Source organism: Dreissena polymorpha, chromosome 12 (genome assembly GCF_020536995.1).
Source record: "Dreissena polymorpha isolate Duluth1 chromosome 12, UMN_Dpol_1.0, whole genome shotgun sequence".
Classification (NCBI taxonomy): domain Eukaryota; kingdom Metazoa; phylum Mollusca; class Bivalvia; order Myida; family Dreissenidae; genus Dreissena; species Dreissena polymorpha.
Genome location: NC_068366.1, coordinates 55,465,092 through 55,478,678, shown reverse-complemented (window position 1 = coordinate 55,478,678; position 13,587 = coordinate 55,465,092). Strand labels below are relative to the sequence as shown.

Below are 13,587 nucleotides of genomic sequence, written 5' to 3'. Positions count from 1 at the left end.
CCTAGGCATAAGCGTTCTTGAGTTATCATCCGGAAACCATTTTACTATTTCGGGTCACAGTGACCTTGACCTTTGACCTAGTGACCTCATAATCAATAGGGGTCATCTGCGAGTCATGATCAATGTACCTATGAAGTTTCATGATCCTAGGCCCAAGCGTTCTTGAGTTATCATCTGACAACCACCTGGTGGACGGACCGACAGACCGACCGACCGACATGAGCAAAGCAATATACCCCCTCTTCTTCGAAGGGGGGCATAATTAAATGCCAGCATCATACACTTGAACCAACTCCTGTCTCATTTCTATATGCATGTATTGAGTTCGATCCATTTTCTGACACCAGATGAATATAATACAAAATTTGTAAAAAAAAATCAAACTTCCATGCATGGGCCAACAAGTTCTTATCACACTGAATAAAATACCTCAATTGCATATCAATTTAATAGATATGAAAGACTCGGCTGAGCTAAAATGTGGCCTGTAGAGTTTTAACAAGGCAAATGTAGACGCTGCACAATGGACAAAAGGCGATCACAAAAGCTCACCATGAGCACATTGTGCTCAGGTGAGCTAAAAAGTGTAAAAATCAAACTATTAAGTTCAAACAAGAAAATAAAATAAGTATACAAGAAATGAATTTAGATATTCAATATGTCATTGCTTCTTTTATTTCTTTCATCTTACAATCCAGGTACTCATGGCATTTCATTCAAATGACACCAAAGTAAGCATACAAATGTAAAAACTGCTGTGCAAGTTTTAATAATAAACTAGCACATTTCACACAAATTGGTATTTCAAAACAAAATGCATAGAACTGAAAAATTCAAATGATTAAGCATAATTCAAATGATTTGCATAAATATAAATGTTTCAAAAATTGAGCCAGAACAAAAAATAATCAAAACTAAGAAAGTTCTATGTCTGATAAATGAAAAAGAATAGCAACTAGGCTGTTTGTAAAACATGCATGCCCCCCATATGGGCTGTCAGTTGTAGTTGCAGCCATTGTGTGAATACGTTTTTTGTCACTGTGACCTTGACCTTTGACATAGTGACCTGAAAATTAATAGGGGTCATCTGTCAGTCATGATCAATGTACCCATAAAGTTTCATGATCCGAGGCCTTATTATTCTTGAGTTATCATCAGGAAACCATTTTACTATTTCGAGTCACTGTGAGCTTGACCTAGTGACCTGAAAATCAATAAGGGTCATCTGACAGTCATTATCAATGTACCTATGAAGTTGCATGATCCTAGGCGTAAGCATTCTAGAGATATCATCCGGAAACCATTTTATTGTTTCGAGTCACTGTGACCTTGACCTAGTGACCTGAAAATCAAAAGAGATCATCTGCCAGTCATGATCAATTTACCTATTAAGTTTCAAGATCCTAGGCGTAAGCATTCTTGAGTAATCATCCGGAAACCGTTTTACTGTTTCTAGTCACTGACCTTTTACCTAGTGACCTGAAAATCAATAGGGGTCATTTGCCAGTCATGATCACCAGTAATGATCAATGTACCTATGAAGTTTCATGATCCTAGGCCTTAACGTTCCTAAGTTATCATCTGGAAACCATCTGGTGGACGGACCGACATGTGCAAAACAATAAACCCCCTCTTCTTCGAAGGGGGGCATAAATATGCAAAATTGTTAGAACACTGGGCCTTCACCTGGTATGAAGCTTGTATACTGGCCTGAAAGACTAGGAAACTTCTCCCTTATTAATTTAACACAACATGCTGGGACAGTTCTTCTGTCTCCAGCAGTCAGTTTCCCATGCATTAAGATGGTAAATTGTCTGTATGCAGCATGTCTGAAAGATTTATTGACATCTTCTAGTGTCTCTGCATAAAAGGAAAACACATCTTGTCGATACTGCTGCTGACTGTAGAGGGTCATCCTATCCAGCATCGATAGAGTCATCTCCTACAAAGAAATTATTGCAGATTTTACTATAAATTTCTTGCAAATGTAACTCCAATCAGCAGTCAGTGAGACAGCACACTAGACTATATGAGCCTTGTTCTGAGAAAACTGGACATAATGCATGAGCTTAGTGTCATCCCAGAGTAGCCTGTGCAGTCCACACAGGCTCATCAGGGGCAACACCTTCCACTTTTATGACATTTTTCGTTAAAATGTCTCTTCTTAGCAAAAATCCAATTTAGGCGGAAAGTGTCGTCCCTGATTAGCCTGTACAGACTGCACAGGCTAAGCTGGGACAACACTTTACGCACATGCATTATGCCCAGTTTTCTCAGAACGCGACTCATATATAGGGGTGGAAAGGTGTTGATGGTATCAATGCAATGGATCAATGGAGTACAAAATATTGAAATGGTATGCAAACTTAACAATTTTTAAGCAAAAAAAAGAGTTCCTTTCTTTACTCGTGTAAAAACATAAATTGTATTGACTAAAATAGCAAGATGAGAAACAACTACACAATGTCTTAGAACTTAGCATCTTTGTTGGCATTAGCTGAAATTCATTTTAATAAGCCAATAATGATTCAGTAAATGATTTTCCCACATGACAAAATTGCCTTTATAGCAGGATTAATTTTTAAGATGGGATATTTAATAGGTTTGCATGGTGGAACATTATTGACCCATTACTTAGCCCTTGTTATAAACCAATATGACGCTGCAAAACTTCAGATATTCAGTTACAGAAACTCATAATACATGAATCTTACTCACAGGTCTTTGACTTGAGCATAATTCTGGGACCATCCCACAGCAAACTCGATCTTCCACTCTCTCGTATTGTGGGCATCTGTGACAAGAGCACCACTCCGGACTGGACACAGGTCTTGTTCCTTTTTCTCTTTCCTTTTTGATAAAATTCTAGCAATATCTAAATTCTTTCCTTTCGGTGACTGTAAGACTTTCAATTATTTCCTGAAATTACACAGTTAAACTCAGTACCAAATTCAAGAATCAGTATAACACAAAAGTAATCAATTAACCCTAAACATTAACTGATCTTGAGAGATTGGATATTAATAACTAATGCATAACTGTCACTAAAATTCAATTATAAAATCCTCAGGGTAAAAATATGACCACATGAAATAAACTTATGATTATTTCAGAATTTAGCCTCAATTAAGTATTGACTTGATATCAAAATAAAAAAAACAGCACTAAATGGTATTAAAGCAAATTCTAGTGAGTCGGTGCAAAAAAGCTTTGTTTTTGACAATGTTTAAATAAAAATCTACATTGCCACAGAAAATTTTAGGGAAGTGAACACAACAATAACTTGCAGTTTTTTTGTGTGAAAAAATAAATAAGTCTCCCTCACAAAGTTCTTCATGAGCAAAATGGCCAGTTTTCTATTAGAGTCTCAAACAAACTAGGTGTAAGGAGCAGAATTTATGGTGAACAAATAACTATTTGGCATATAATATTATTAGAAATGACTTCAGTTATACTGAAATTATACTTAATACAGTGCTACCTTTCCAAAGTAGCCCTTACTTGAGGGCAAGAATGGGGGAGACATAATGATCAACTGATTGTTTAATTATGTATTGTTATTATTCCAATCTACATGCATGCTTATTAATCTGTTAAAAGCTTTAAACTAGAATTCTTCTGTCTATATTTTCAACAAACACGAAAAACAAACCTTAGATTTTCGTTCCTGTTCTTTTCTATATTCAAGAATTCTTTCTTGTTCTTCATGGCCATAACAGCGCCCTTTCACTTTCTTACTTCCTCTTTTCCTTCCCTTTCGTTTGGTTCTTAAATCATCCTAAAAAAGATTTAACATGACATGTTTGAAAAAATACATGATTAAATTTCAATAAGCATGTCCAAACATATACAAAGATGTAAGGAATGCATTTCAGGTATGTTGTTGTTTCAAGTTTATCTTACGAGTAACTTCATATCATATGGACTGCAGAGAATGTGTTTTCATATAATACTGTAAATGAATGAACGGACAAACGAAGGAGCGAAAAAAATGAAAGATGCATTCAGCACTGACACTTATGATTATGCATGAACTGACTTTTTAGGATTTAAAACAGCCATACCACTCTATTGATTATTCAACAAGAAACATTTTCAGTACTATGCATATATGTTTCTCTAAAACACAGAGAGAAAACAGTAAAATTATGATTTTATAAATAATTGTAATTCAAATAATTTAAGTTACCTCTCTCTCACTGAGTGGTTCTCCTTCAGACTCATCAGAACTTGAAGGAACAAAAGCCAGTACAGGTTCCTAAATATAAATAAACACCCAGGAGTTACATATTGCAATGCAACAAATATAAATAGCCAAGTAATAAGATATAAATAAATAACACCTCATCAGAAAAAGATGTAGAAGTTTGGACTTCCAACTTTATCAGCTAGTGAAAGTTTGTTACAAGTTTGTATTTGCAAGAAAACCTTATAAAGATATGAAGTATAATTAGTGCAAATATTCTGCTGTGATCATTTATAAAAGTGTTATGTTGAAATAAACAAAAATTTAATCTAAGCACCCACTTAGTTCCAGGTGAATCACTTAAAAGATGAGGTTAAATGTTAGAATGAGAACTATAAAATATATAACTCACTAACTGCACTTAATCATCAAATAAAAGCAAGTCTTACATCGTCAGACGTGCTATGGTGTTCCAGTGTCCCCTTAGTTGTTGTTGCTAATGTATCAACTTTCTGGATCTTTCTGGCAGGACGTTTTCCTTTACCCTTCTGTAGACTTGAATCCTGAGTGTAACAAATAAAACATCATGCATTTGATAAAAACCAAGTAATGCAGAAAATCTAATAAATAAGAGCAAAAAGAGTAACCCTAAAATGACAAAAACATGATGTCAATGTCATGACCTAATCACATGAGTTATAGTGCATTTCTTGATTTACTACATGTTATTTGCAACCATAGCCTACATCCACAGATTTCGGACCTAAATATTGTGAAGAAAAGCAAAAAGTCCTACTATACTAAGCCAAGGTTGCTGTTCAACTCTCAGGCCTTTACAATAATAGTTCTAACTTGTAAATCATAATGGGTTATAGTCAAACCTGCATTTATCAACACAGAGCGGACAAGGGTGATATTATTATTTCTTCTTAGTTCGGCTGATCACAAATAGATATACATAATTCACTAATCCCCTCCGGTTGACCAGGTGGGAGAATTAATCAAATAACTGGCATATAATTAAAATGTGTACACACAACAGCATTAAAATGAACTTACTGAATCTGTGTCCTGAAAATACAACAACATTCTCTTAGATGGCTGTCTCACGCGTTTACTTCTTCTCATCTCTCCCTCTGTTTTGGCCTAAATAAAAAAAACATAAACACAAATACACTGTCTTATTTGTGCTTTAGGATCTGGGTACGAATTTACTGTGGAAGAATCTACTGGCTTCTATTAGCAAAATTTAAAAGTTAATGAAAAACGTACATTGCAAAATAAACTACACAAAATTCGAAAGTCAAAACGAGAAAATCATAAAATCAAAATACGTTAAATTGTTTCTCATGTTCATGCATTGGAGTCGTCTACTATCGTCTAATTTGTAAACCAGCGACATTTAGCATCGAATTGCAAGGTAAAGACCAACAATTCGCTACCATTCAACGGCAGATAAACTCATCTTGTTGAATTAAATAAAATCAGATCGGAATCTTAATAAATTATATTTTATTAAATCAATAAAACCATATTTTCTTACTGGTTCGCTCATTGTAGATTTCGAAGCCTCCGCCATTTTGTTTGTTTGTGTCCATTGTGTCACACCGGTCTTACTGACAATAACGTAGTGACGTCACCATTTATGTATAGAATGTGTTTGTGTCTGAATCACGTGAAACGAAGCGCGAAATACAAATAGAAAGGGATTTCCAAAGGTAGACGCAAACGTCGTAATACAATTTGGCTGTTGCTCTTTAGTTTAGTTTTGTAGTTTTTAGAAAAAGGTTGAGTTGGATATGGTTCAAATTAACGAATGTTATTAATTAATCTCAAAATAATAGCCTTCTAAATTCAGTAAACTAATCCATTGGACAGTCCCTTTCATAGTGAAAATTATTACTGGTAAAAATGAAAACGGTCCCGCGGTAAAACGGCCTCACAGGTTAAAACGGTCACTGTCAATAATCAATGTGCTTACAACCGGACCCAAATTATAATGAATATGTTTATACTGAAGTGTTACCACAAGTTTACATAAAACGTTAAGATATCACACATTCTGTGAACGCTTATATGTGGAAAATATGGTTGATTCTTAAGGTATTTAGTATCTGTACGTGTTTAGATTGAATTATAATGATTTGTTATCTTGGTTAATTTTTTTTTTTAATCCTGCCAAAATTACTTAAGCTATGGGAACCAAAAAGTGAATATTGTTTTATTGTGTAATACATTTACAGTTATTTCATCATTCGTCCAGTTATCAACCAAAATAACTGGTGTTGGAAATATTTTATATTTCTAATGGTTATTTCTAGCATTTTCCCATTTTTATATTCCCAAAATATTGTTTCAAATTATAATTGTGGTGATGTCCTGTACGTATTGTCTATAGCTAATAAAACATTTATTATAATATATAATTACATTTGATTCATGTAAGACTCACTTTAATATTGACTGAAATAATGATGTTGGTAACTTGGTAGCGGTGTATTATATTTTTCATGGCTTGCAAAAATATTTGCCTTTTAGATTTGAAAACCAACTTACAGACCCCCATAACCAGCTAATAATAATTGCCCCAAATAAGTGCAAAACCAAGTAATTGTCTGAAATAATGATATTGGTGGTGGTTGTGTCTTATATTTGGCTTAAAAAGCTAATTCTTATTGCACTTGAGAAGTGCAAGAACAATCATTTGTCTAAAAAAATAAAATTGGTGGTGGTTGTGTCTTAAATTTGCCAGAACCATCTTATACATATTGCCAGTGAGAATGTCAATACCAAGTAATTGGCTGAAAAAAATGATGTTGGCATTGGTAATGTGTCTTATCTTTGGCTTGACCAGCTGATAGGAATTGCCAGTGAGAAATGCAAGACCAATAGTTTGTCTGACATATTGATGTTGGTGGTTCTGTCTTATATTTGGTTTGTCTAGCTGATACGAATTGCCCCCGAGAAGTTCAAGACCAAGTAATTGTCTGAAATAAAGTTATTTTGGTTGTGGTTGTGACATCTATTTGGCTTGACCTGCTGATACTTATTGCGGATCAGAAGTGCAAGACCAAGTTATTGCCTGAATTAAGGATGATGGTGGTTTTGTATTAAATTGTGCTTGACCAACTGATAATTACTATCATTAGAAATGTGCCAGCCCAAGTAATTGTCTGATAATGATGTTGGTGGTAGACGTGTCTTATATTTGGCTTGAACAGCGGATATGTATTACCCATGAGAAGTGCAAGACCAAGTAATTAATAAAATCATGGTGTTGATTGAGGTTGTGTCTTATGTGAGGCTTGACCATCTAATACGTATTGCCCATGAGAAGCGCAAGACCAGGTAATTGTCTAAAATCATGAAATTGGTTGTGGTTGTTTCTTATATTTGGCTTTACCAGCTGATAGGTATGGCCTGTGAGAAGTTCAAGACCAAGTATTTGTTTGAAATAATGATGTTGGTGGTGTTGGTGTCTTATTTTTGGCTTGACGAGCTGATATGTATTGCCCGTGAAAAGTGCAAGATCAAGTATTTGTTAGAAATAATGATGTTGGTGGTGGTTGTGTCTTATATTATTGGCTTGAACAGCTGTTAAGTTTTGTCCATGAGAAGTGCAAGACCAAGTTATTGTTTAAAATCATGAAATTGGTTGTGGTTGTGTCTTATATTTGGCTTGACCAGCTGATATGTATTGGCTATGAGAAGTGCAAGTCCAAGTATTTGTTTGAAATAATGATGTTGGTGGTGATGGTGTCTTATCTTAGGCTTGACCAGCTGATATGTATGACCCTATGGAGTGCAAGACCAAGTATTTGTTTGAAATAAAGATGTTGGAGGTGGTTGTGTCTTATTTTTGGCTTGACCAGCTGGTGGTGTCTCCTTTTTGTCTTGAACAGCTGATATGTATTTCCTGTGAGTAGTGCAAAACCAAGTATTTGTTTGAAATAATGATGTTGGTGGCGGTGGTGTCTTATCTTTGGCTTGACCAGTTGATATGAATTGCCTGTGAGAAGTGCAAGACCAAGTATTTGTTAGAAATAATGATATTGGTGGTGGTTGTGTCTTATATAATTGGCTTGAACAGCTGATACCTATTGCCAGTGAGAAGTGCAAGACCAAGTATAAGTTTGAAAAAATGATGTTGGTGGCGGTGTGTCTTATATTTGGCTTGAACAGCGGATATGTATTGCCTGAGAGAAGTGCAAGACCAAGTATAATTTTGATATAATGATGTTGGTGGTGGGGGTGTCTTATCTTTGGCTTGACGTGCTGATATTTATTGCCTGTGAGAAGTGCAAGACCAAGTATTAGTTTGAAATAATGATGTTGGTGGTTGTGGTATCTTATCTTTGGCTTGACCAGCTGATATGTATTGCCCGTGAGAAGTGCTAAACCAAGTATTATTGGAAATAACGATGTTGGTGGTGGTTGTGTCTTATATACATGTAATTGGCTTTAACAGCTGATACCTATTGCCCGTGTGATGTGCAAGATCAAGTATTAGTTTGAAATAATGATGTTGGTGGCGGTGGTGTATTATATTTGGCTTAAACAGCTGATATGTATAAATCATTTTTTGGAAAACCTATTCAAATGTACATGAACCATAACAAGGCTTGAACAAGCACCCTTAGGATTAAAAAGCTATTACCTAATTGTCTAATTGCATCATGCATGTCACATTTTATACATATGCGATACAAGTGCTGAAATACTATTGAAAAAACAAAAACACATTGAAAAATCAGGGTTTTCGTGTTTCTTACGCTTATAATTTTACTAATGACAATGGATGATTACTCATTGAGGAATCTGTTGCGTTTGGGTAAACAAACGAAGTGAAACGCATATAATTTCAGTGGCTACTTTATTATCATTCAATGCCTAACAACTAACTAACCAGATCAGAGGTCAACATGCAGTTATGAAGAACATAGGGCGGGGCGTTGCTACGCTTCATTTACAAGTAGGCGTGGCGTAGCGGCATTATCTAAATACACAACAGAATCTATTCTTTTGGTTTGAGTCATTAGGGTATACCGGTATACTTCTTTTCTTTTTTAGTCTGAGCCAACCTTTGGGAAAAATGACATTGCCGGTATCCGGACAAACGGCACCCGGACAACCGGCACCCAGTGTTTTTTTGCAATGGCGGACAAAGGGCACCCGGTAAATTTGTTGAGGCGGACAAACGGCACCCGGTAAATTTGTTGAGGCGGACAAACGGCATCCGGTAAATTTGTCGACCCGGACAATCGGCACCGGATTAAATTGTAAACCAGGACAAACGGCACGCGATTAAAAGTTATGAATGTTTGATGTTTTACCAATAAAGATATTTGACACCTTGTTGGACTTTATTGTACGAAAAAAATTACCGTTATGCTTATGCTTTTATTTTCAATATTTATCCACTGTTTATCGGCACCCGATCAAAGTCAATTGATAAAACGCACCTTGTTGGAGTAATTTGTCTAATCCGCTAATTGGTTTGGTAAAAGAGATGATTAATAAATCCCGTCAACAAACTGTTTTATCAAACTAATTTGAGAACAGAACAGAACAGAACAGATATTTTATTTGATTTGTACATAGTACATCATCATATACACATATTATTATATGATAATTTATAACATCACGTATATCAGTATAATATATAAACACGAATTAATGGACATTTCAATATAACATAACACAGCATGTAAAGAGGATGATCAATTTTCGTTTACATTTGTAATTTCGTTTCTAATTTCCAAGCTTTCTTTAATATATTTTGCAAGTTTAATCAATACAGATTTGTTTTCAGTTTTCAATAGCTCAATAAATTTGAACATTGATGGTCGTACATAATAATGTTTCTTAATATATTTCTTACGTATATTGCTAAAACAAGGACAAATAAGAGTGAAATGGTACTCGTCTTCAATATCGACGGAGTTACAACATTGACAGTATCGCTCATTTCTTGGTATTCTATTCCTATCGAATCTACCAGTTTGAACTCTTAAGGAATGTGCAGATAATCTTATTCTAGTGACAAAGAACCTTAAACTACTTGGCAATACATCTAGATAAAGTTCATATGACAGAGAATCTTTACAATTTTGTAACAAATCTAATGTACTACTATTTTCAACAGAACTATGCCAGTCTTGTTTATAAGTATCAATCAATCTTTGTTTAAATATATGTGGAAATGTTTTACAATCAAGATTATCACCATTTATAAAGCAATCAGCAAAGCCATATGTTTCTAACAATTGTTTAACATTTGATACCCAATTATTATAACCTTTTGAACAATCAGATATACTTTGTCGATAAATCGTTTTCATAATAATATTATCAGTATTTAACAATTTACACCAATACTTTATTATCCTAATATATCGAGTAATATATAACGGGTACCTTCCTAAGTCACCATATACACCAGCGTTACAAGTACTCATTCTGACCTTTAAAACACTTTTACAAAATTTGAGGTGTATACGCTCTATTTCTTTAGATTTAGTTGCGCCCCATACCTCGGCAGAATAATTCAATATTGAACCTATAAAGGAATCGAAGAGCTGGCATTGTAATTTGGGTTTAATATCATATTTTCTACAATTATACATAAGTAATTTCAATGCTTTTAATGATTTACCAATTAAATGCTCTTGATTCATAGCGAAATTGCCAGTGTAATTAAAAATTGTACCGAGATAGTTGAAGTTATCTACAGTTTCTAACAAGTTCCCATGGTAACTCCACTTCTCATTTGGAAGTACTCTGCCTCTTTTTCTAAAAACCATAACCTTGGTTTTTTGGGTGTTTACCTCAAGACCCCAACAGTTACAATAATCATATAAACTATCTAAGCTATTTTGTAAGTCTTCTGGTGTTTTACCCAAAATTGCCATATCATCAGCAAATAACAATAATATTAACAACATATCCTCAAAATATAAACCTGAATCTAAATTACTTTGTAAATGTAGTTCTAGGTCTTCCACGAATAAAGAAAAAAGCAGAGGCGAAATAACCTCCCCTTGACGTAGTCCAACAGCGTAGCTAAAAAAGTCTGAGTACGTATTACAACTGCGAACGCAAGACTTAACCTTTTCATACATATCCTTAACAATACGTAATAATTTACCTTGAATACTTTGAGTGTGGATTGATTAACGTAATTTGCTAAATGGTTTAATAAAACATGTAAACAATTTACATACATCAAAGATAATAAAAGCATTCCTTAACTTAAGATTCTTTGAAGGACAGCATATGTTGGACATGCACATAGAGGCGAGCCTTTTCCTGCAAGGGTGCGCTGACTTCGGACATACACGTGAGTAAACTTTACCATTTTTGTTGCATCAGGCAAACATAGACATTAACGTAAACGATCATGTTCTCCAATTGACATGATTATTTCTGCTCCATTATTTGCCTTTTCCGCGAAAAATGGTTGTATTTAGTTTTTGTGTTCAGCGACTTATAAAATTGTCTGAATTTCTTGATTATACAGAATTTCTTATTTTCTCAATTTCAATTTGCTTTCAAAGTATGTTTGTGTAAGGAAAATGAAAGAAATATATTACCGAATATATTGCCGTTTTGTCCCGTATTAAGTTATTGTGTTCAGCGAATTATATAATTGTCTGAATTTCTCATTTGCTCATTTTCAATTTGCTTTCAGAATATGTTTGTATAAGGAAAATGAAAGAAATATTTTACCGTATATATTGCCGTTAAGTCTGTCCCGTATTAAGATAGTGTATTCAGCGAATTATATAATTGTCTGAATTTCTTATTTGCTCAATTTCAATTTGCTTTCAAAGTATGTTTGTAAAAGGAAATTGAACCTGGAGACGCATACAGAGCGAGGGTTTGCAGGCTCTGTACCGCGAAGACGAGGCGGTTCGACATTTCTTCGGTATGCTGGACGGTCTTGCCTTCCTACCAACCCAACTCGTGAACGAAGGCATGGCGCATCTTAGGACGCTCGCCCCAGAAGCCCTTATGTCGGTCGTCGATTACTTTGACGCCACGTATGTGACCGGCACATACCGCACGGTGATGTCCGAGGGAAAGATGAGGTTTAGAGCAGTTCCACCGCGTTTCCCGCCATCTGTTTGGAATGTGAGCACGGCAACAATCAACGGCGATGCCAGGACTAACAACGTGTGCGAGTCTATGAACTGCGGGTTCCGACAGTTGGTTGGTCACAGTCATCCGTCGATGTGGAAAGTGCTCGAGTGCGTCCAGAAGGATAACGCCATGGTAAAGGCAGATGCCCACATGCACCGATCTGGACAGTCTGTAACAAGGAAGCGCAAGAAGGCCACCATCGCTCACCAATGCCGCCTCAAGAGGCTGTGCGAGAAGCTAGAAAACAAGCAGCTACGTCTACCAAAATTCCTGGCTTCCATCGGAAACTGTATGCGTTTGATTTAAGATGCTGGGTTCCTATATATGGTAGTGACAAATCGACGTTCTGATTTGCTTTAAGGAATTTATGAAATGTTGTACGTTAAGTGTTGGCTTTACATTACAAGTATAAATTTGCTAGATTCATGTTCTTTATTGAATTAACAATTAATAACAATGGCTTAGTTATTTCTATGTTTTGTCAAATGTTGATAAATACATGTATTAGTTGATAATAAAATCATTTACAGGACTGACATTACAACTGGCTTGCATTTTCCTTGCCCCAATTAAGGGTATCACGTTTACAGATTTTGCTAAACGTTTAAACGAAATGAATTAAACGAAACGTTACCGTTTAAACGGTTTCCCTATGTTCGTTTTAAAAACATCAGTGCCATCGCATTTCCAAACTGAAAGTAGTACGGGTACACATGCTTATTATATCCGGAAGTTATATTCAGTGCATATCGCATTAGCGCAATGACGGCATATTAAAACAAACTGAACTCGTCGTTGTCGAACCATTGGGTTACACTTTGTGTACTTACATGCCGTAATATTTTATAACAAAGACGAATAAATATCGAACCCACATTTCTTCAATAAGAGTAAACCTGTTGTAAAATGTTCAATGTTTTATTAAACAAGATGTACATTAAAACGACTGCATCAGTATTCAGTAATGAACTCGCTGGCGTCGTCCCGTAAAAGTTTACTCACTACTTGTCACTGGATTTGTTGAGGAACACCAGTTTGTCCACTGTTGTAGAGTCTAGGGACGCCCTAAGCTAAGTAACGGTAGCTCCAGCAACGGAAAACACTCGCTCCGATCGTACGGAAGTTGCTGGGACACCGGTCAGTTTTCTCGCAAGAACTGCAAGTCGTGAATAGGTGTCCATGTTCAATTTCCACCACAGAAATGGACTTTGACTTAATGAGACAGCTTTATCACACAGATAACGCTCAAGTTCTTC

At 35.4% G+C, this 13,587-nt stretch overlaps 2 protein-coding genes across 2 annotated transcripts; one reads left to right on the top strand and one right to left on the bottom strand.

The window, feature by feature from the left end:
• Window positions 1-659: 659 nt before the first annotated feature.
• On the bottom strand, window positions 660-5,770 carry LOC127853559 (uncharacterized). The gene is made up of 7 exons (XM_052388153.1): window positions 5,730-5,770; window positions 5,246-5,332; window positions 4,636-4,749; window positions 4,190-4,258; window positions 3,653-3,778; window positions 2,719-2,919; window positions 660-1,942 (listed from the first exon to the last, which is right to left on the bottom strand). The coding sequence occupies exons 1-6, from the start codon at window positions 5,763-5,765 to the stop codon at window positions 2,866-2,868; spliced, it is 486 nt and encodes a 161-aa protein (XP_052244113.1). The 5' UTR covers window positions 5,766-5,770; the 3' UTR covers window positions 660-1,942; window positions 2,719-2,865.
• Window positions 5,771-11,387: 5,617 nt separating this feature from the next.
• Window positions 11,388-12,869, top strand: LOC127854145 (uncharacterized). The gene has a single exon (XM_052389147.1). The coding sequence runs from the start codon at window positions 12,119-12,121 to the stop codon at window positions 12,635-12,637; it is 519 nt and encodes a 172-aa protein (XP_052245107.1). The 5' UTR covers window positions 11,388-12,118; the 3' UTR covers window positions 12,638-12,869.
• Window positions 12,870-13,587: the final 718 nt, after the last annotated feature.